The sequence below is a fragment of the Alosa alosa genome, chromosome 11 (assembly GCF_017589495.1).
Source record: "Alosa alosa isolate M-15738 ecotype Scorff River chromosome 11, AALO_Geno_1.1, whole genome shotgun sequence".
Taxonomy (NCBI): domain Eukaryota; kingdom Metazoa; phylum Chordata; class Actinopteri; order Clupeiformes; family Clupeidae; genus Alosa; species Alosa alosa.
Window position 1 is genome coordinate 30,533,570 of NC_063199.1, and position 24,004 is coordinate 30,557,573.

At 41.8% G+C, this 24,004-nt stretch overlaps 2 protein-coding genes across 17 annotated transcripts in view; one reads left to right on the plus strand and one right to left on the minus strand.

Annotated features, from left to right (window-relative positions):
- tnni1c (troponin I, skeletal, slow c) overlaps positions 1-1,588 on the minus strand; it is a 4,581-nt gene extending 2,993 nt beyond the window's left edge. The window contains exons 1-4 of the mRNA XM_048257172.1: positions 1,508-1,588; positions 1,166-1,184; positions 685-688; positions 397-438 (exon numbers count right to left, since the gene is read on the minus strand). Coding sequence (XP_048113129.1) covers positions 397-438; positions 685-688; positions 1,166-1,176 — 57 coding nt within the window. The 5' untranslated portion in view covers positions 1,177-1,184; positions 1,508-1,588. The remainder of the gene's footprint in view (positions 1-396; positions 439-684; positions 689-1,165; positions 1,185-1,507) is intronic.
- A 4,911-nt stretch (positions 1,589-6,499) lies between these two features.
- The window catches only part of c2cd5 (C2 calcium dependent domain containing 5), a 57,141-nt gene continuing 39,636 nt past the window's right edge, over positions 6,500-24,004 (plus strand). For 2 of the 16 annotated variants that reach the window (XM_048256334.1, XM_048256337.1), the window contains exons 1-12: positions 6,522-6,696; positions 6,803-6,968; positions 7,897-8,006; positions 8,306-8,392; positions 8,910-9,081; positions 9,517-9,612; positions 9,883-10,038; positions 11,310-11,514; positions 13,871-14,089; positions 15,749-15,900; positions 19,812-20,030; positions 21,276-21,364. In XM_048256334.1, coding sequence (XP_048112291.1) covers positions 7,917-8,006; positions 8,306-8,392; positions 8,910-9,081; positions 9,517-9,612; positions 9,883-10,038; positions 11,310-11,514; positions 13,871-14,089; positions 15,749-15,900; positions 19,812-20,030; positions 21,276-21,364 — 1,485 coding nt within the window. In that variant the 5' untranslated portion in view covers positions 6,522-6,696; positions 6,803-6,968; positions 7,897-7,916. Of the gene's footprint in view, positions 6,697-6,802; positions 6,969-7,880; positions 8,007-8,305; positions 8,393-8,909; positions 9,082-9,516; positions 9,613-9,882; positions 10,039-11,309; positions 11,515-13,870; positions 14,090-15,748; positions 15,901-19,811; positions 20,031-20,307; positions 20,828-21,275; positions 21,365-24,004 lie in introns of those variants that run through there. The other 14 variants (XM_048256344.1, XM_048256346.1, XM_048256343.1 and 11 more) reach the window with 13 other exon arrangements.

Sequence of the window (24,004 nt, forward strand, 5' to 3'; positions counted from 1 at the left end):
CTTGAGCACCTAAATTAGAGATGCTGGGTGTCATGGCCTGCTTTAAAAGCTCTCTTTGGCTATTTTATAGCTAATCTGCTAATCTATAATCTATACCTAATCTATAGCCAATCTATTGGCTATCTTTGGCTATTTTATTAACATTTAATGACTTTCATCCAGACTTTAGAACACCACTTGAATTACTGACATCTTTTAGTGACCGTGCATCTGTGGTGTTGTTCATCTAGAGTTCAGATATGTTGTTGAACATGCAAATGACATCGGTATATTTTAGAATGAAGACTATTTTAATCCGTGTCTCCTGAGCTGAGGGCTAACGCATTTCAGTACGGCCTATTTTGTGTAACACTCCTCCACACCAGTTGGAGGCACTGTGACAGTGCTGAGCCTTACCTTTGCATGGATTTGCTTGGGGGACATGGGCCGGGGGGCATCCTGTCAGGGAGCAAGAGACAATGGAAGAAAAGAATGAAGAAAGAGTGATGGAGCTGTCACCATGGAGACAGCATGTGACATAAGCATGAAACACACACGCGCACACACAGAGTAGGTGATAAAAAAGAGAGAGAGAGAGAGAGATGCAAAGAAATCACGTCATAAGTATCCCTGAACAAAGTAAAAACTCTCAAAATAAGCATAATAACACACAATTTTGAAAACACTGAACACAGATATACTTACATCACTTTAGACACATGGATAAAGAGAGAGAGAGAGAGAGAGAGAGAAAGCAATGAGATACATTCATAAAAACAAGTGTGTTCAATACTCATACTGTATATACTCAAATATTAAACTGCAGACATTGCATCACAAATGTCTACTTTAGAATCCTTTAGAGGCTGTGCGTGCAAACATTTCTGAATAGGCCAATCTATAAAGGCATATGGATTTCTGAATAGGCCAATCTATAAAGGCATATGGATTTCTGAATAGGCCAATCTATAAAGGCATATGGATTTCTGAATAGGCCAATCTATAAAGGCATATGGATTTCTGAATAGGCCAATCTATAAAGGCATATGGATTTCTGAATAGGCCAATCTATAAAGGCATATGGATTTCTGAATAGGCCAATCTATAAAGGCATATGGATTTCATGGCACTTTATTGCACTTTCTCTTCATATTTATTTTTGCTGAAAATAAAATGCTATACTCACTCATCTGCCATGTTGACACCTGAATGCCAAGAAATAGCGCACTTTCAGACAATGACTTTACATGACAATACATGATACAAACATTACACACACACACATTAAGTAAAATTACCATGCACTCATCGGTCTGTATACATACAATCTCTGTATTAATGCAGTAGCCTACACAAAGTTGAGATGATAAAACCTTACCACATACTAAGACGTATTCACTAAGACACACATACACACTCTTGTGCAAATGGAATCTACTGTAGAGGTACATTTGTGTGTGTGTGAGAGAATGTGTGTGTGTGTGTGTGTGTAAATGTGTGAGAAAGTGAGCTACAGTGGAGGTTTTACCTGAGTTGTTCCGCTGGTTCGACAATGAACACTAAACCCCAAAGAGTGAGACACAATGGGCTTTAAGGGTGACAGACAGACTTTGACTGACACACACAACAGGCATGATGGGCGTGAGTGTATCACTTGGACAATAAATATAGCTTTGGTATGTGAAACAGACCTGCTGTCCTTATTGTTTTAAGTTTGTGTGTGTGTGTGTGTGTGTGTGTGTGTGTGTGTGTGTGTGTGTCTTTGTATAAAGGGATAAGAATTAGTGGGCGGTAAATTTGTGTACATGTTTCAGGGACTGTGTATGGGCATAAACTTTGGTTGGCCTATTATGTGTTCATGTATTAAGTTTATGGATGACAATGTCTGTGTATATGTCTCTCTCTCTCTCTCTCTCTCTCTCTCTGTGTGTGTCTAATAAGTCAGTAAATCTTCTTGTTAGTGCTGGACAAGCCCATGACATTAAATTCACACTCCATAAAAACAACCAATCACTGTCATATTAATTGCCATACTTATAATCATGTGACCATGACATTTCCCATCAATAATCAATGACATTACATGCAAGTAGGCATATTTGTATAATGTATATCCAAAGCTGCATTGGCAACAACCAATAAAGTTGAATATTGTGTTCAGATGATGACCCTCTTCACACAACACACACCATTTTGCTTCTACAGAGGAACTTATCTTCTTTGATTATTGCATTTCTGAACAAGCATGGGAAAATTAATCAGCTTTCAGATGTTTCAAAGTTGCTTCAAAGCAAACGCCATGAATTGTGTTCACTGTGTGGGAGTGTGTATCTGTGTTTGAGACCGTTTAGGTTGTTATCTTGTTTGATCAGGGGAGGAGGAGCCAGTTCTGTCACAGCACTCCTCACACCCCACCTGCTTCCAAAGACACAGAGAGGTTAAGGAATAAATAGCACACACACACACACACACACACACACACACACACACACACACACACACACACACACACACACACACACACACACACACACACACACACACACACACACACACACAAACACATGGGTTTACATACAGATCAAACTTCCATCAGCACAAATTGAATAATCCCAGGGGTGTCTGTGTCCACTTCCATATTCCCTGATATGTAAACAGAGAGAAAAGAGATGACTATGAAGCAAAGAGAGGAAACTAAACAGACAGAGAGGAGGTGGGAAAGAGAACGGAGACAGACAGAAAGAGATACGCAAAAGGTTGTAAAGATAGAGTTTTCTCTTTACAGCTTGCTGCTTGAGATGGCTGACATATTTCCCCCAGAGGGGGAGTTGGAGCTCCAGAATAAGTGCATGAGCTCTTCTCCACATAGTCTGTTAGCACATCTCTGCCTGTCAGGGTGCTACTTTTAGCATCACACCTGTTGGAAGAGAGATGATTTTTGCATGCTAACATCCGAACGGAAACCAGGTTTGGACATCAACCCAGTGTGTGTCAAATAGGCACCTAGGCACTGAGGTCTAATTCAAACACTATGCTTCAAACACCCGCAAGTATTATTACATTATGCATGGCCTTAGTGAATCCCCAGCATACACACACACACACACTCATTCAGACATACACACACACACACACACACATTCAGATACACACAAACATAAAACACACACACATAAACAGTTGCATATTTTAAAGTCTCAGTTATCTTTCATTCTCAACCTCTCTTTTGCTTTTCTTAACTCTCAGCTCACATTTGGGAGTTATATTGAGGTATCACATTTACCTTTGTGTGTAAGAATGTGAAAACACCAGTGGTGGAGGAAGTACTGAACCTCAGTACTTAAGTAAAAGTACAAATACACAGAGAAATATTTACTTTAGTAAAAGTAAAAGTACCACAATGACAACCCTACTTGAGTAAAAATAAAAAAGTACCTGCTTTTAAATGTACTTTAAGTATTAAAAGTAAAGTATTTGCATAATGATTTATTCTCTTAATATCTATATTCTAAAAGGAAAAATCAGTATGGGCTGTGGAATTTTAATTAAGCTAGTTTTAGGTTATACTCGACTAGATAGTTTTAAGTTAATGCAATTGTGCTTACCATCTGTGGCCAAGTTTACATTCTGACCTACAATTCTAGAGACTGTAATTCTGGTTATCTACTAGGGTGATCTGCTGAGTAATATCATTCCGCAAAACACCAGAGCCTGAAGTTTAACGGGGTAGACAAGGGAAACGTCGGGTGGATCGTAATGCCAATTATGCTGATTGAACAGAAAAGTTGCTGAGAAAGGTGTCTTTATGATTAAGTTCAGTTTCACTTGCGCAGACGCATAGACATTGAATGAGCGCTCACTTTACTACCCCCCAATTGTAGGCTATGCATCTTTATTTAATCACACACAATTAAGGAATATTTCCTAACCTGGAAAATGTTACGTTTTTTCCGGCCACCGGTTCATTAATAGTCTACCATTCATTTGTGCCGCAAATGATCAGACGTGTGACAGAAGCATGGGCATAGCCTGTAACTTCGCTGATCCGCGGATAGCAATCTCATCGGAGAGGAGGCCCTAACGCTGCAGATAACAGACAGAGAAAGGCACAGAACACAGTTGCATGTACAGTGTAGCCATGGGTCTGGTGAATATAGCCTACCGAATGCAGATGGCTACAAGCTCACGCTTTGCCTGGTCTAGACTAGAAGCTTATGTTTCTAAGAATGCACGTAGCGCTCCAGAATCTTTGGTAGCAACCCCCCAGTAAAACAAACGTGTTAGTCAGAGAGAGAAAAAAAAACTGATCATAAAATGTATGGTAAAAAGGAACGATGGTGTTGTAGAAATGTAGCGGAGTAAAAGTACAGATAATTGCTGTAAAATGTAACGAAGTAAAAGTCAAAAGTATGCACTATAAATTTTACTTAAGTAAAGTACAAATACGTGGAAAATTTACTTAAGTACAGTAACGAAGTATTTGTACTTTGTTACATTCCACCACTGGAAAACACACACACACACACACACACACACAATTCAAGCTATGAGGTCACACGTCCACAATGTGTGTCAGAATAGTTGAGGGTGTCCCTGGATTTCCTTCTACACTCCTGCCCTGCTTTATTTAAAGCTGTGGGGGATTAGGGGGCTAAGCCAATCGTGTAAATAGGCCTACTGTGACAGCATCTCTCTCAGTGCATGCACCCATGGTTATGGTTATGGTTATGGATTTAGCAGACGCCTTTGTCCAAAGCGACACATAAATACAAACAACATAATAATATTTAAAATTGAACAGGGAACAGATTAGAATGTAGGTCAAATATAATAAGGAGAATAGTTATAATACACAATAATATCAATTCAATCAATAGCCCAATAAAAAGCAATGGAAAAAAAGGGGAAAGGCAATAATAAAACAATAATGTCCATTCAATCAATAATATAAAAACAATGACATGCTAAGACTACATTAAGGAGAATATCAATAATAAACAATAATGTCAAATTAATTAACAGCCCAATTGAAATAAAACAACATTATACAAACCATAACACATAAGCGCTTAAAAAACTAGGTATATTTTAAATAGGAATGTCTTTAGACCCCTCTTAAACGACCCAAAACTACCACAGGAACGGAGAGCACTGGGCAATTAATTCCACCAACATGGAACCACTGAAGAAAAGAGTTTGAAATTAGACCCAGTTTTCATGACTGGTCGACACAACAGACGCTCACCAGAAGACCGCAGTGGGCGGTTGGGGATGTAAGGCTTGATTATTGAATTAAAATAACTAGGAGCAGATTCAGTTAGTGTCCTATAGGCCAAAGTGAGAGATTTAAATTTATTTCTGGCTACTATAGGGAGCCAATGGAGAGTAACTAGGAGAGGAGTTACATGTGTCCTCTTTGGCTGATTGAAGACCAGGCGTGCTCCAGCATTCTGAATCAGCTGTAATGATCTAGTTACACAAGCGGGTAAGCCAGCTAATAGTGAATTACAATAGTCCAGCTTAGAGATGACCATGGTCTGAACAAGAAGTTGTGTGGAATCTTGTGTCAGATAAGGTCTGATCTTCCTAATGTTGTAAAGCATAAACCGACATGATTTTGCAATAGAAGCTATATGCTCAGAGAAGTTAATTCGGTCATCAATTACAAGCCCAAGTCGCGTGCCGATCTAGTTGGGGTCAGTGAAGTTGAGTCAAGCTGGATGTTAATCTGTTGGGGAATAGCTGTTTTAGCTCGAAACACCAAAAACTCTGTTTTTGAGAGATTAAGCTGAAGGCACCGATCTTTCATCCAGGCTGAAATATCCTTAAGGCATGCAGAAATCCGGTGGGAAACACTAGAGTCATCAGGTGGGAAAGACAGGTAAAGTTGAGTGTCGTCTGCATAACAGTGACAGTCAAATTCATGGGAGCGAATGGTATCATCTAAGGAAGTGGTGTAAATAGAGAAAAGCAAGGGTCCTAATACTGATCCCTGAGGCACACCTGTGGTGAGGTCATGAGACTTAGATACCTGTCCCTGCCAAGACACGTTGAAAGAACGCCCTTTAAGGTCAGATTCAAACCAATCAAGACCCATGAAGACACTAACTTTTATTTACTTTTTATTTAAACTTTTTTATCTCAAAAGTTTTATTGTCCATTTAAAGCACAAACATCCAGCTCAACAATGTGGGCTTATAAACAGATATAATTAAATAATTGCTGCTTAAACTGTCCCTGGGTTGTCATGGTCATGGTTTTCATATAGGCTAAATTTTTGTTCTGTCACACATCATTAGGTTAAGACTTAATAATGAGTGGAATTATTACCTTGTAGCTTCCTTTGTTTCAGAAGGTAAGAATGTCAATGTTTGCTGTGTGACAGTGATTTCTGAGAATATCTATAGCCTACATAGGCTACCTTTCTTAAAGGCTTTTTCAGCACTCACCAAGATAGGGCACACAAAACAGCTGTAGGCTGCGTAAAATATAATGGCATAATAGACTAAAACACGTAGGCCTAGCCTACTTCTTCACTCAAACATTTTTTAGACTACTGGAATATCGTGGAATATCGTAGCCTAAAATATCGAATATACATTCGGCTATGTTACCGAATTAACATGTTCCGGAAGTAATCCTACATTGCTCACTTGACGTTGGTCTGCCGCAATATTTACGCCGAGGTTAGATGTTACTGCAGTCATCCTGACAACGGTAACGTTAGGCTACTGTTCTCATTAGCCAGCTAACCAGCCATACACTTATGATTAATTATATTCTCATAATACATGGAAACTGACGTGACGTTTATGTTTTGCAGAAACTACTGAGAAGGCTCTACACCGATTTGAGACTAAAATCATGTTAAGGAGAGGATAGTCACCCTTCGACACACGTTATGGGCATCCAAGGGAGGTCAAATCGATGGATCGCTAGATTAAACGCTGCGTCTTTTTGCAGCTCTGCTTTATAACGTTGTGGCTCTGGTGAGTAGCTCGTTAACAGTGATCCTGATATCATGTATACTACATGAAATGTTGTGTGAACAACCTGTCCCTTGGCGGTAACTAGCAGTAGCGTGATGTAATAGTAAACTATGCCATGACATGATTAGCTATTGCTAACGTTAACGTGCTAGCTGCTATCCTTAAACAGGTATCATAGAGCGGCCTGAGTACATGGGAACAATCGATAGCTAGCGAACAACACTATGTCCTCCCACTAATTTACCAAATGATAACTGTGTATTGCACTAAACCCGGCTGCCATCTGTCCGATCATCAACCGTTATGTCACAGTGGCTCTAAGTAGCCTGTTAAGTAGCCTTCGATTACATTAAAAGTTAAGCAAGTAGCTAATGGTGTTAAGCCAGGCACTTGCCAGTTATGGCTAGCTTGCTAACAAGATGCTATCCCATCAATGTGTGGCCAGCAAACCAGCGACTAGCAAGCGCTGTTGTCAACATGGTCAACTGTCAACATGGACAACTCGCCATTTTTCAGATTGGCGATTAGCATGTTTTGCCACACTGTATGCTATTATTTTAGATGGCTGAAATGTGTCCATTGTGTCCATTAGTAATTGTGTGGGAAGTAAAACTATGCATATCGGTCAATTATCTAGTACTAGTTAATAGATCTTTAAGTGTTTACTTTATGCTAGCAAAACCTACATTAAACACAGATTGCTCATTTACTGAGCTCATTAGCTAACATACGAGCTACGCCCCACCAAGTGTAGTTTCTCCAGAGCACGCTGTCGAACTGTCAAATCCACCTGTCTCGCAGGTAACTTTATGTCTATCACGGATGTCATTGCATGCTCCCTAGTACTAGAATCTTTGTCTGTCTGCTCTTCAGTGTGAAGATTTTGTTACAAGTGTAATTTGCTGCTGACAGAACTATTTTACACCAGATAAACGCAGCAGCAGAATCATGCCAGGCAAACTTAAGGCCAAGATTGTGGCGGGTCGCCATCTGCCCGTCATGGACCGAGCGAGTGATCTCACCGATGCTTTTGTTGAGGTCAGTGATTGCGTCTTAGCATGTAATCCTACAAACTCATGACATGCATGTTCTGACATGCACTTGACATTTGTGTGTGCCTGCACTTTGTTGGGAAATATGTTGAGCTGCATTCTGTGCAAAAATGTGCTTATTGATGGTTATTGATGGAATTTAATCATTCTCTGTGTGCTCTCATGCTGTTTGAAATAAAAAATATTCAGATTATATTGCAGTTTTGTATTGTTTAGGCCTACATGTAGAGACCGCTGGAGTCACTTGTAAATCCACACGCTGATTTTGCACTCCTCTTCTTTTAGGTCAAATTTGGAAATACAACTTTTAAAACAGACGTCTATCCCAAGTCCCTTAACCCTCAGTGGAATTCTGAGTGGTTTAAATTTGAGGTGAGTGTGTTTGTGTGTCTGTATGTTTGTGTGTGTTGTGTTTTGTCTGTGTTGTCTTTATGTTCTTTTGAGAGTAAACAGCTTGCAAAAGCAACATTCAAGTGAACACTTTTGTCAAAACCAGCAGAGGAGAGGGGCGTGCCTCATACACTTTCCTATGTATACTATTCCCAGCATACGTTGCCTCTGTCTATAGTTGTGGTTTGGATAGAATTTAATTGAATTGAAAGGGTTGTTTTAAGGACATGTTTGTGCATGCCCATAGCCAGCCACTCTGAAACAGTCAAAGGCGATTCAAAACGAGCCAGAAAGTCGCGACAGGACCCATCATCAAAACTTCGGTGTCCACCACTCTAGTTCATCCAAAACAAACCAGAAAAGGGACTCAAAGTGCTAAATACCGGAACTATCCTTTAAGCAGGATTTTATTTGGCAATATCTGCAACATGGGTGTTCTCTAGATATGCTTGTATTGTGTGTGTGTGAGAGTCTAATTGTAGCTGTGTGTATTGAATAGGTGGATGATGAGGACTTGCAGGATGAACCATTGCAGATCACGGTGTTGGATCATGACACCTACAGTGCCAACGATGCCATCGGCAAAGTCTACATCGACATTGACCCTCTGCTCTGTAGCGAGGCTGCCACAGTTATATCTGGATGGTTTCCTATTTATGACACTATACACGGTACACACACACATTCACACACATTCACACACACACACACACACACACACACACACACACACACACACACACAGTCAGTCATCTGTCACATACTCACATACACACAATCATCTCTCACATACTCACATTGACAAACACCGTAGTCTCTGAGTGGTTCCCTATATTTGACACCATATACGGTACTCACACATACACGGTACTCACACATACACGGTACTCACAAAAAGTCAGGGATATTCGGCCTTAGGGTGAAATTTCAGGATGAACCTACAGTAACCCCCATACCACACACCCACCCACTCACAGCAGCACATGTTCATGCACAGGCTAAACACAGACAGTGTTGCAATCTCACAAATGCATAGCTGCCAATCCTCTGTTTACAGCGGTAAGTGTGTATGTGATCAACTCTACCGTTGTGTTGCTATGTTTCAGGTATCCGTGGTGAGATTAACGTCCTTGTGAAGGTGGATCTCTTTAATGATCTCAACCGCTTCAGACAGTCTTCGTGTGGTGTCAAGTTTTTCTGCAGTGAGTATCTTTACTTATGTGTTTGTTAGTGTGTGAGAGAAAGGTGGGGGTTATGATTAATCCATAACTGCTTGGTTATCATGCTTTGATGAGCTAAGACCTAAGTGATGTAGTTTTTGTGTGTGTGTGTGTATGTGTGTATGGTGACTGTTATGCTTAAGCAATAACTGCATTGTTCACATGCTTTGATGAGCCGACTTCCGTGATGATGTTTTATTTGTGTGTGTTTGTGTTTGTTTACAACTCTCTGTGTTACGGCCACACACACAGCTACGTCTATCCCGCGGTGCTATCGGGCTGTGATGGTCCACGGCTTTGTGGAAGAGCTTGTGGTGAATGAAGATCCAGAGTACCAGTGGATCGACCGCATCCGAACACCACGAGCATCCAACGAAGCCCGCCAAAGACTCATCTCACTCATGTCAGGTACACACACACACACACACACACACACACACACAGACTTTCACTTGCCATTAATCTCTGTGAAGAGCTTAAGGGCCCTATCTTATATTGGACACATCGTAGCGCCAGGTGTGACGCAGGTCTTGTTCCTAGCTTACACCCAACGCAGTGCCACTAAAAATGATAATACCACTGACCAAGAAAAATCTGGTCTAAAGAGAAAGGCACATGTAAATCACAGCTATTTTGAAAATCACGAAATGTAGCAATTGGCGATACCTTAGCAATGAGGCGCAGGCAACATGACTGATCTCTCTGGGTGGATGTTCTTAGGATTTGTACTCAGTCATTTAAATAATATTGGGGGAAGTGTTGCTTTTTCTTGCTATGTTTTCAAATAACTCCTTCTCAGTCAATGGTAAAAGTAAATAACTAAGTGTAAGACTTTGTTCTGTCGTTGCCTACGAGTTCAAATTCTAGGTGAGTGCAGATGTGTGTAGGCTATACTCTGCTTGGGAAACACACACACGTTTTAGCAAAGCAAGCTTTAGTGTGGGATCCCGCTGCTGCCTATACGGTCGGGAGTACAAGCAGATTCCTTCAGAGATGCGCTCACTCATTACATCATCAAAATACCAGCACACTTTTTTTTGGTTTTGCGCACCTTGCTCTTAAATGGAATGGCAGGTGTCACTCTCATTGGTTTAATGGATGTTATACCCATAAGACATGAATAATAAAGGATGAATAATGAAGAAGCATAAGAACAATCCGTTTTGAACTATGTGATTTGATTAAGAAAGGGTTCACATTCATCTGCTTCAACTTTGAAATAAGCAGATGAGGCTGGAGAGTGTTGAAGGCTGAGCTAAAATCAGCAAATAAAATACGTACGTAGGCTTGGGGATCCTCTAAGTGTTTGATGGTGAGGTGGGTGACGCTGGCTATGGCGTCATCCGTTGCCCTGCTATGTCTATACACAAACTGATATGGGTCAAGTGCCGGATTGACCCCTAGCTTGAGCACAGACACCATGTATTTTTCGAAGCACTTCATGACTATTGATGTCAATGCCACCAGTCTAATGCCACAAGTCATTATTTTCAGATGGGCATTATGCTCGTGTGTCAATGTGCACATGTGTTTCTGTGTGTGTGTCTCATATGGTGTTTGTGTGTGTGTGTGTTTCTGTGTGTGTGTGTGTGTGTGTCTCATATGGTGTTTGTGTGTGTGTGTGTTTCTGTGTGTGTGTGTGTGTGTCTCATATGGGTGTGTGTGTGTGTGTGGTGCAGGTGAGCTCCAACGTAAGATTGGGCTCAAGATTCTGGAGATGGGGGGGAATGCGGTGGTGGGCTACCTGCAGTGCTTCGACCTGGAGGGTGAGAGCGGCCTGGTTGTCAGGGCTATCGGCACCGCCTGCACCCTCGAGAAGCTCATCAACCCCCCCAGCAATGCCCAGCACACCGCCAACTCCTCGCCGTCCAAAGACATCAAGGAGTGAGTGCAGCCCACACACACACACACACACACACACACACTTTCAAGCTGTATGATAGCCCAGTGCACCAAGGAGAAAAATACCCTCTGTATACATTTGTTAGTTTGTGACTTTTGGAATTTAGATGTGTGTATGTACTGTATGTGTATTTGAGAGGTGTGTGTGTGTGTGTGTGTGTAGCCTCTTTTTATAGCTTCCTATTAGTGTAAAGATGTATTGTTTTAAGTACACTCTGTTGATTGTGTTATAGTTTGTATTCGATGATGATTGAGCGCGTCTGTGTGTGTGTGCTTATACCCGTCATAGAGTAGTCTTTTCATACACAAACACACCCCACTCAATCCTGCTCCTGCCCCTGCATGCGCCTCTCTTTCTCTCTCTCTTCTCTCTTCTCCTTCTCTCTCTCTTTCTTTCTTTCTATCTCTTGCATGTCGCTTTCTTCCTTCCTTCATGCACGGCTGCCTTAGAGAACCTGCGATTTGGATTACTGAAGACAACCGGTGTGTGTAGTGTGTTTGTATACGAGTGATTGAGTGATTGTGTGTATGTGTGTACTGTATGTATTTTGTTGTGTATGTAGTCTGGCTGTGTCATTTGCAAGCACACCAGGCACAGCGTGTGTGTACATTGTACATAGCTGTGTGTGTGTTTTTAATGTGAATAGTTTGTTTTGCTGTCGTTTTTATCTGTGTACCTGTATGGTTGTTGTAGAGATTATGTTCAGTTAAGTCAGTGAGACTATAATTATCCAGGTAGCTAATAGGTATATTATTATGAATAGGTATATTATTTAAGGGATAATGGACAACGCGGTTTTCGGGTATCAGAAGTTAATGCACTTTAGAGGTGGAATTGCAGCTACGCCTTGAATTGCCTTAACTTCTGATTCCCAAATGCCATGGAGTCCATTATTCTTTTTATACCACTGTTGCCACACTTGCGTAGTCTTAATTTGCTGATAATTCCTGTGTTAACAGCTAAAACTGTCTTATTTGTACAGCTACTTCATTCCACCACACATCGACTAATTTCTCAACTTACAGGACAAACTGCCGTTACTAGTCCATGCATGGCTGCTATGGCCAAAGCCCGGTCATTAGTTCCATCCATAGGTCTATATGAATGGTTCCATCTATCTCGTTGCCAAGCTGGCATATCCCATTTTCTGTTGAGCCTAGCTTTGTAAAATCTCTGTCCTTACTCCAAATTTGTTGAGTTTGGTGAATAGATATACAAGCGTAATGTGGCCAAAGAGCTGGACCTACTTCATAGGCGTGCAGATATCTAAAAAATAATAACTGAAGATATTAATTCTGAAGAGTGCATCACAATAGGAAATTCAACCAAGCAGTGGTATGAAAGTCCATATGATATCTAGTATACCTCTAATATTTTTGTTGTAATATACATCTAATATTTTTTGTCATCGTGGGTAATTGTCTTACCTGAAAACATCATGCATTTGTTCTGACATGTCATGATTGGCTGTTATGACTGTTATGATGAAAGTGCCACACTCACTGGCTCCATATGTTCTTCAATAAAAATTATGTTTTGTCCTCCAGACCTTGTTAAGACCTACAATAGTAGGACATACACACGTTTGTCCTGTTTTTAAGTCTATACCAGCTCTTCAGTACAATCTTTGGTGTTGTTTACTTTTCTATTATGTCTATTATGATGAAACACAACAGCCTCTTTCAGCTCATCCCACTCATTAAAAGGTGGAGAGCTTAGTTGCGTTGGAAAATTGGAGGCCAGCCAGAAACGACACCCTGAGGCAGACAAACTTACTGGTTAAAGTCAGCAGTGAGCACCGAGGCCGACACAAACAGCTCGATAGTTATAGCAGCTATAATGCTGAACTCTCTCTCTCTCTATCTCTCTCTCTCTCTCTCTCTCTCTCTCTCACACAGCTCTTAATGTAGTGTCATGATATAAAAATGGCCTCATTATGTCAGGTTAAGTTTCATTTGACGATTCAAAACTTCAGAAATGCATGAAATACTGAATCCATTTTCACCCCATATTCACAACAGTCCTCAATAATTAACCATGTCATACTAAAATCTAAAAGTTTATAGTGAGTGGGTGTTTGTTGTGTGAATTTGTAAGTGTTGTTATTGCTGTTTTCTTAATGTTTTTGTCTTGTGCTGTGGATCCTATGGTTGTGATGTGTGTCTCTCTGTCTGTCTGTCTGTGTGTGTGTGTGTGTGTGTGTGTGTGTGTGTGTGTGTGTGTTTCAGTCTTTAATTTTGAGCAGCCACGGCCTAAAGTGGTTGCATTCCAGTAAGAAAGTGTGTCTAACACCTGTGAGTGTGCTTGTGCACGCATGCCTGTGTGTGTGTGTTCCAGATCTCCAGCGGCGTGTGTGACGTGTGTGTCGGGCTGTCGCTCGAGCCACAGCAGCCCGGTGCACGGCGCGGCGTCTCGTCTGGCGCAGGGCTTCAGTGTGTCCTATCCCACGCTGCTCTTCTCCGGTACGCTGGGCTCCGGGCGCCCCCCCCGGGCGGCCCCTCGCCCCCGCTGCGCCAACACCCCCCTCTCTCAGGCCCCCGCTGCCAGACAGTGTAGGCAGGTACCCTCCTGCTCCAGACCCCCCAACCCCCAATCCAACACCCCCACCCCCCCACCCCTCCACGATCACCTCCCCTGCCATTGGATGGGGAAGGATATCACCAGCTCCAGCCAATCAACTCCCTTCAGCTGCCAAAGCATCCTCCCTGCCATGCCCCATGACAGCTAGGCCCCGCCCCTAAAACTGATAGGGGGGCTTTATCCATTAAGAGCTCACAGGAATTTGGTGGCTCTTTTGTTCGTTTACTAAGTAACTGTACTTCGATAGTCTGCCCACAAAGACTTAACAGATCATCTAAATTACAAAATTGTTGTTGAACAATTACTGAACATCACCTTAAGTTAATGCTTAACCAAATCCAACCCCAACCTTAACCATAAATTGTAGTTAACGAAGTGGCAACAGATAATTTGTTTATTATTGGAGCATCTGTAGTTAGTCTGTGGGCAAACTGTCCAAATACAGTGTGACCAACTAAACTCAAATCTCCCTCTCCACACTAGCAGGCTTAATCTAACCAGCCGCTAGGTTTTAACCATGTGGTGGGTTTTCATGTATACAGATGGTTGATGCTTCCACTAACTACCTCATGTTCAGTGGTAGTATTAGCAGAGATCCCATGTTGTTCACTTTTAACCATGGCAACAGCTCAAGTCACGCTTGTGGATCAGTACCTCTGCCGCACGCCCACTTCTCTGACTGTGAATGTTTGTGGAGACCAAGCAGCCAAACAGATGGATATAGTTGTTTACTCACACACAAGAATTTGGGGTCCGCCTCTGCTTTGTTTACTCGAGCGTTCTGCTTTGGTTAGCTGAAACAAATGCTTCTTCATTTCTCTCATTTCATTTCCTTTACTCTCTTCTTTTCTGTTCTCCTTTGGCCTCGCTCTCCCTCCGTTTGAGTGGCACCTCTTCATTTCTCTTCTGGGATTTTGTTTTATTTCCCATCCTTCAGTCATGCAGTCCCCTCCCTTCCTTCATTACACCCAGACACATACACACACACACACACACATCCTCCCTTCCTTCTGGCTTCCCTGCTGTGTCAGAGTGTGTGTGTGTGTGTGTGTGTGTCTGTGTGTGTCTGTGTGTGTCTGTGTGTGTCTGGGTATTTGTGTGCATGTGAGTTTGTTTGTGTTTGAGCATGAAGGATGGGGTTGATGAGTGTGCTTGTGTGCGTATATGTGTGTGTGGTCATGCATGTGGTCAAACCATGTATGGACAGTATGTGCAAAAGAGCTGGAGAGTGTTCAAGTGTTAACATGTCGGTGTGCGTGTGCCTACGCATGCGTACGTGAGCTTAAGTGATGGTGTGTGCAGATGTGACTATGAGTGATGGTGGGTGTGTGTGTGTGTGTGTGTGTGTGAGAGAGCCTGAGTGAGTGGTACATGTTTGTGAGTGATGGAGTGTTTGTGTGCGACTGTGTGTGTGCATGCGTGTGCGTTCATCTGTGAACGTGAGGAACGGTGTGTGTGTGAGCGTGCGTCTGTGAACGTGAGGAACGGTGTGTGTGTGAGCGTGCGTCTGTGAACGTGAGGAACGGTGTGTGTGTGGGCGTGCGTCTGTGAACGTGAGGAACGGTGTGTGTGTGGGCGTGCGTCTGTGAGCGTGAGTGACGGTGTGTGTGTGTGTGTTCCCTGGTTCTCTGGCAGGCCTGTGTTTGGGGAAGAGTGCCCCTCTAACCCCCTCTCCTCCGGACCCTCCACCCCCCTGAGGGCCCCGGCCTTCTCCTTCTCCCCCTCCAAGTCCTACAGCCGCCAGTCCTCCTCCTCCGACACCGACATCAGCCTCACACCCAAGACTGGTAAGGCCGGACCGTTACCCGACCCCTGACTTCTCAACTCTGACTTCTGTTACCCCTCATGATCTACTCCATATTCCTCCCGTCATCTACCATTGCCCCTCGACATCTACTATCATCCAAGCTCCCCAATCTCAACCCAAACCTAATAACATCTATCATTTCCCCTCAAAATGTATCATTATGCCTTAACTGTAAACCACCAACTTCGATCCAAATCCTAACATCTATTCTTAAACCATCAACCTCAGACTGAAGTCCCTAAGGTTTACGATCTCCCCTCAACAACTATTATCATTCCATCCCCCAAACTTTCACCCAAGGCCCCCAACATCTACTAGTAACCCTAAACATCTAATCTAAAACCTCACCCCTAAACGCCTTTGACTAATGCCATTAAACATCACCACATATACCCTGACACCATACCACATCATCATTATCACCACATTTACCTTCAGACCACACCACATCATAATCTTTATAATCTTTCTCAACCAAACCCTTAAAATGTATCTTCAACATCATCAACAACCCCAGGCACTATTAACAAGCACTACTTGCAAATCGTCCACATCTACTCTCACTCCCTTATCCACCCAAATCCATCTATTCTCAACCAGTTTCATCTTCCTACCATCCCTACCGAAACCCCAAATATCAAACTACCTCTTTCAACACCAACACATTGACCTATTTTCAATCAATCAAGCCTTACACATCTGCACAGGTGAGGTCATTTGTGCAGTTAAAGGGCCCTATCATGACATTCTAAAGTCCATCGTCACTCGTCAAAAGTCTATTCAAATTTAGTAGAATGTCCAGTTCACATTGGGAGGGGTTTCGTTATCAAACGTGGAACGCATGGCGCAACAAGGTGTTCCTAGGTTTTTTAATCTGTCATATGGGTGTGTTCGGGGCGTAACATCATTTTAAACCAATGAGAATGACATCTGATGAAGGAGGCTGCTTGCGAGACCGTATGGAATAGTCATTCTTAAACCATGCTTTACTAAAACCTAGCATAGCCTTCACGCATTTGCACTCGTCTATTATTTGAACTCATTGGCAAAGTGAAACTAACTTCACCAAGGAGTCAGTCAACGACAAGACAGTTATATGCAGTTACTTTCACTATTGACTGACAATGGGTTACCACCGAAAACATTGGCTGGAAAAAGCAACACTTACCCTAATATTGCTCAAATGACTGAACAAAATAACATTTATCCTGCAGAGGAGTTGCTTATATCTCGTGACTGTGTGTCTTCAGCTGTGCTCCATACGTGTCTCTCGCCTCTCCCCTCTCCCCTCTCCCCTAATCACTTTTAACCGTCATTACCAATTTGCAAATGATGGTGAATAACTACTCATCATGAAATGTACAGTATTTCGTAATATCTTCATTCTAATTATGTTTCCCATTGTAATCGTGCAACTTGTAATGCTTTGCATAGACGTGCGCTGTTGTGCGTTCATGAATGATAGAAGGATGGTGCGTGCACCTGCCAATATGACTGTTGACATGCGCTCTTAAAATAGCATATGAACAACTCGCCATTGACTTCTGACCAGGTTTAGGTAGTGTACGATAGCGATTTTTAGACAACGTGCCAGGCCCCTCCCTAGGTGTTAATTGACACACCCCTGGGTGCAATGTTTAAAAAATAAACGTGCAAAATACCGAAATTAAACTTTGCGCGGGTGAAAGTTTTCACGAGTTTTACGCCATTCGTTGGTGCCCAAAATACAGCCCAAAGTCCCTACTTATTTACACATAACCAATAACCACCCAAAACTTATTTTGTCTACATTCAGACCTTTTGTCCCCATATTATTGTTTTCAATTGTAATCCCACCCTTACTTGGTTTAGTCCCAATCTTGTGTTCCTATCTAGTTGTTTGACCCAGTTGTCCTGCCCATTGGTTTAATTTGAAATTTTTGGCTTGAGGAGGGGATCACATTGGAAATAATTAAGCGACAGTGGTAAAGCATTATGCAGCGCTCACACAATAGAGTATCGATGCCATGACGTAGCGTTGTCAAGGCAGCGATATCACTGGATCTAAACAAATCAATATACCATTAGAAATCACCATAGCGGTGGCTTTCTTAATCTATTTCAATAATTTTACAACGTTTCTAAGACGTTAGTATATTTTTTTTTACACTGTAGGAATCACATACTACAACATATATTCATACCAACACGATCAAATTTGTGACTACAGAGTTTTATTTTAGCATGGGTTTCCTCCGTAAAAGAGACCTGCATGCAACTTCACAGCATGCGGTTAAAATCCTTAAATTCACGGACGTGTTTTGGCTTTATTTTTTGGCAAAAAAACGTTGCTCTTAACAGCCGCCAGTCTTTGAGAAGACGTGAAATATCCACTGGAATTTTGTTTCTTTCTATTACACCTGCCAAAGAAATCCGTGTTGTGGCTAAGCTGCTGCCTAGCAGGTAAAACATGTTTAAATGGATATATTTATTTTTATTAGCTAGAAATGATGTCACATGTCTACATTCAATGCTATTTATGCCACTTCGAAAGCTTGTTTAGATCAAGTGATTCTGCCGTCATGGAAATGCTACGTCACACTTCGGGACTCTATTATATTTCAAAAGAAGTTCTATCTCATTCCTAAGTTACACGAACGGTTAACGTTCACGTTGCGTGATGCTGCCACTCCAACTGTTCCGCTGCCAAACCACAGTGGAAAATAGGAAATCTACCACTTGCCGCTGGTCAAAGTGATTCCTGCCTAATGTTATTGACTATTTCCCTGAGAGTCCCCAGATAGCTGCAAAAGTGTGTAATAAAATGGTATCTAGGAATACTGAGGGAAATATTGCCAATTTTCTCCTTGTTTTATTATGTGTATTATTTTGTGTTTTGTGACCAAGTATTTTTTTCATTTCAGAAATTCTGTTGTTGTTTTTGTTCCTGCGACACACACACACACACATACACGTTTACCTATGCGTTTTACAAATATGTTTTTTGTCCAGCTCCAGTCCTCACCCATGTCCTCTAAAGAGCAGAGCAGAGTATCAGGATCATTGTGTGTGTGGTAGTAGAATATCAGGCCAGTGTGCTGAGGCCCTCATCACGCCCTGATTGGTCACTGGGGGTTTACCCACCAATAATCAAACTCCCTAGTGGACCACAGGCTGGAATGCATGATTAAATCATAAGTTAAAGGAACCATATGTAAGATTGTGGCCAAAACTGGTACTGCAATCACTTTCAAATTACTGTAGAGCGGTGTATCCCCTCCCCCTCCCCCCTGACTCGAGGTTGCCAACCCAGATGCCGAAACACTACTGACTTTGTGATTAGTAGATAGGTAGAGGGTGGGGCATCAGGCCAAAACACGACATGACATGACAAAACACAACATCAACATCAGTTGAGGGCTGCAACTTCACTTTTTAAATGACAATATCCTGGCTGGACTACTGTTGTCAGTGATATAAGTATTTGAAATGAACATGATTTCTTAATGTCTAGTGACATATCAGGGTCATTTTATGATTAATTGAAATACATACTTAATTTCTTACATACGGTTCCTTTAAGATTTAATTATTATCATCATGTAAGCCCTATGCCTTGTAATCTTAGTTTATTAATGTATTCTCCTGCCAGTGGTCCACTGCAGAGGTCTCCCTTCTCTTCATCTCTGATCCTCTCTTTTCAAGACTCTTTTCAAGACTCTGTTCCATCATTTTCCTGCTCCTTTTCTTGTTTTGTATGTCCATTTTGTGTTTTGTATTTGATTCCTCTCTGTCCTCTATGCATTCTTGACTACCCACCTTCCCCCTCTCACTCTGGCTCATTTCTGTTTCCCCCCTTCCGGTGTTTTCTGTCCCCATCGTGTCCACCTCGTGTTGTTGTCATCCCCTCAGAAGTCCGTCAGTCTCGTGCCACCTTCTTTCTCTCTCCCAGCTCTCCCACCCTCTCCTCAGTCTCGGCCCCTCCCCTTTCCCCACTCAAACCCCGCCCCTCAGGATCAGAGGGAACCCCCAGGAGCTCAACTCCTCCCCCCTCACTTGTGGCCCAATCAGAAGCAGCCACGCTGAGAAAGAGTGTCTCTTTCAGTGAGAACTTGCTTCTGGCAGCCTCTGGTAGGACACACTCACTGTGATATGCCCCACATCCCCACCCACCCCCAGCAATAACCTACCACACCCACACTCGCAATAATCTACCACACCTACACCTACCACACCCACCCCCGCAATAATCTACCACACCCACACTCGCAATAACCTACCACACCCACACTCGCAAATACCTACCACACCCAGACTTTCATTGGACTAAACTCATCTCCACCCATTAGCTAATTATGTTGAATGTGTGTGTGTTTTTTTGTGTGTGTGTGTGTGTGTGTGTGTAGCACCAGATCAGTAACCCCACCTTGTTTTTAATTTGGTTTGCCACAGCTTTTTTATGTTTATAAAAGCATTTGTTTTATGCAGCCACAATCTTTGGACCTACTGTAGGTTGTCCTAAAGGGACGACCTTCACACTATGGCCCACAGTTGCCACAGGAGTATACTGTGTGACCCCCTAGCCTTTGACTTCCAGGAGGCATGTCCAGTTTAAAAACCCTCCCCTTCTATCCATGGCTAGTGGAAGAACAATTTGGGAAAAGCGTCCTGATTGCTGGTCACCAACTATTTTGCAATTCAGTTAGCGATGTGTAGCCTTGTCAGCCATGAGCCATTCATAGTTATGAAAAAGAGGTACATACTTAAGCTCAAGAGTTTGCTTGTGTCGTTGTGTTGTGAGGTATAGAAGTATTTTTGAACTAAGACTGAAGGGCTGTAGTTAACTGTTGTAACATCTACTGTTCCAGACACATTTGTATTGCTTGGACAATATCACCTGCTACCATGGAAGTTAAAACAATTAGATTGTGAGTCTGAATATGAGAAGCTAATTTTGAAAGAGACCTTCTTTAATACCATCCTACCTCACAGCTTTTGCAGTGGAAAAATACAGTTGCAATGCATGCAGTTGTTTGATTTTTATATGGTATCTGAACTATGGTTAGTGAGAACTGAACTTTGTCAGTATAAATAAATATATACTGTAATTAATAAATTGTCAATATCACTCATAAGTTACAGCAGAAGGGATGTTGTACAATAATGGATAGAGGGCTGTGGTTGAAGAATTTGAGAAATAAGCAATGAGGTTATGTATTAGGATGAGTGACCTAGGCAGTGACACTCTGCCCTAGTGAATGAAGCAGTAAGGTAGTTATGAGAAAAGTACGGTTGTGCGTTAATGAATGAACCAGTGAGGTTGTGATAATTTTTTGAGGTAGTGAATTGAGAAGTGAGGTTGTTTTTCTCTCTCAGGAATGGGCAGTGGGGGAAGTGGAGGGAAGGAGGCTGGGCCTCTCAAGACTCTGCTGAGGCAGCAGACCCAAACAGCTCTGGAGCAGCGGGTAAGTTACACACCCACACACACAAAACACTAAACAGGAATACACTAAGCACACATATCAGAACAGGTTGTCCAGGCCTTGAGGATTGACGTCATTGCTAATCTTAGTTTTGGGCCAAGTACATTTAGCTTTGGTTTATCTATATCAGTGATCCCCAAACTAAGGCCCACCACCTCATTTTGGGTGGCCCCCCAAAACACATCCGTGGTATATAGCATTGAGTCCGCACAGGAGTATGACACAGTATACAGTATAACCTCCACAATTTCCCCCATTCATTCTCTATGGCGAGTCTTAACAGTACACATGTAATACTTTTTTTGTCCACTGGTGGTTGTTTTGGCGTGGTTTCGAGTTTGCCATTGAAAACGGAAAGAAATGTAGGCCTACCTGCAAACAATGTAGCAGCCTACCAAATGTGACAGATTGTATCGCTACAAATGACACATTTTTGTCCTCTGATGGCTACTGTATTTAAAAGGGTACTTAGTGACCATATCATGTAACTGTCATAGTTTGAGAACTTTAAATTATTTGTAGGATATTGCTTGTTCACAACTTGACCTGTGTATGCAAAGACTCAGAGTTCACCAATTTTGAATAAAATATACTTTTGGAAATGCTAAAGTATTTTATCAGTATTATTTCATTTGAGCTATTTCCATGTTAAACTACATTTTATATTGATATGGCATGATGGCACAGCTAACAATGGTATTAGATTATAATAGCCTATGATTAAATGTGATGGATTAATATTCAACTAAGGTAGACTGCTGTCACAGCACTAAGCTACTTGCGGTTACTGACATACTCCGAGTCTCTGGCCCCATCTTCGAGCCAGGCATAGCGTGCTGGCCCTCTGAAGAAAAAGTTTGGGGACCACTGATCTATATCATTGATTCAGATATTACAAAAACATAGAAACAATAGAACACATTTAGGAATTACTATTAAAACCCTATTGTAATAGTATTGCATGAGTTGGACAGTCAGCGATGAGAATGAATGTTAGGTATGGATGTAAAGTACTTCATGTGTGCAATTAATTGTATAATTTTTGTGATTTGGACATTTGGAGTGATACTGTAGAGCAAGTGGAGTGTGATTGTGATTGCAAAATTCAATGAATCAGTATGAATATCACTTGCATGAAATCCAATAGAGGATAGTGTAGGTGAGTAACTAACATTTAGTGCAGTATAAATAATGTCAGAATTGCCCCATCAGAAGGAGTGAATAATATGCCTCTTCATCCTCTCATTCTGCTGACATAGGGTTTCCCCACCTCTGGTGGGTTTGTGGGTACCAGGGTATGTGGACAAACCGCTTGGTGACCTTTGACCTTTTTCTTGTGTGTCCGATGTCACCTGTCATATTTCGTTCTGTTTGTTGTGTGTCTGATGTCCCTCTCAGAGAGTCTCTTCTGTGTTGCGATAGCGGGTCTGTTCACCTCACAGCATCTCTATCACGTTTGTCAGTCTGGAGATTTAGCATGTCTGTGTTGACCTAGATGTCCAACACTAGGCCACTCAGGCCACTCAGTGTCTTGTTCAGTCTTCAGTTAGATTTCACAGGACAGTCAGTTTATCATATGACTAGCTTTTAATGTATTCTAAGCTTCCATTGACACTCTTGTTACAGTTGAAATTATATTAATCTGAATCATCAGATATCGTCAGTAATTACATCCAAGACGACACTCCTCCATTGACCTGTATGTATTTGATACAATGCCTCTTGAGGTACAAAGTGGTATAAGGAGAGGCCGTGAAGCTTGCTGGTTAGCATGCTAACATTAGTGGACACGGAGCTCAAGTGTTACATCAAAAAGGTTATTTCTTTATGTTCTGTTGCTATTTCTAGACGTACATTTTGACTGTTTTACATATCCTATACATTAAAACACTCAGGTATCTTAACAGATTTTACAGCTCTGACCAACTGCCTAGAATCACCAAAAAACAATCCGCATGTTGCTCATGTAAGATAGCATCATGCTAACATATAGCTAGCATAGACCTTGTGGACTATTGCTGAACTGTTTCCTTTCCCTGTTTCTGGTCTGTCATTCTCATCTCCTGACGTGTATCCCTGGCATGGTGAATGCGGTTTGGTTTTCTCTCCCTCTGTTGGTGAAGATGATTCCTTCAATGTCTGAATGCTACCTGATGCACCTGAGAAGCAGTTTGAATGCTAACCGATGATGACAAAAGGGGAATGCTAACATGGCTACACATTACCTGCTGTGGTTTCACTAATGAAATTATAATGTAAATGTTAAATCGGTATCACCTACCAAGTGATGGCTAACTTGTCAAAACTGAATGGCTACTGTATATCTAAAGAGTGACTAAAAACTATAGATTACTACCTGTCATATCTACAAAAATACAACTGCTTTATTTAACCATATAGCCTACATATTGAAATGTTATAGATGAATCACACTACAGCATCACTGGTCACTGTAGTCAGTCCTCTTTCTGACAAGAAGGAATGTGAGGATAATAGCATTCAAATGAAATGTTTTGTAGGATGCTTGATGCCCCTGTAAGAATATGAATGTTGTCTGATGCATTGCATGCTAGATGAAGGCAGTTTCCTCTCTGGAACCTTTGCCTGTTAAGTGGCTAGTAG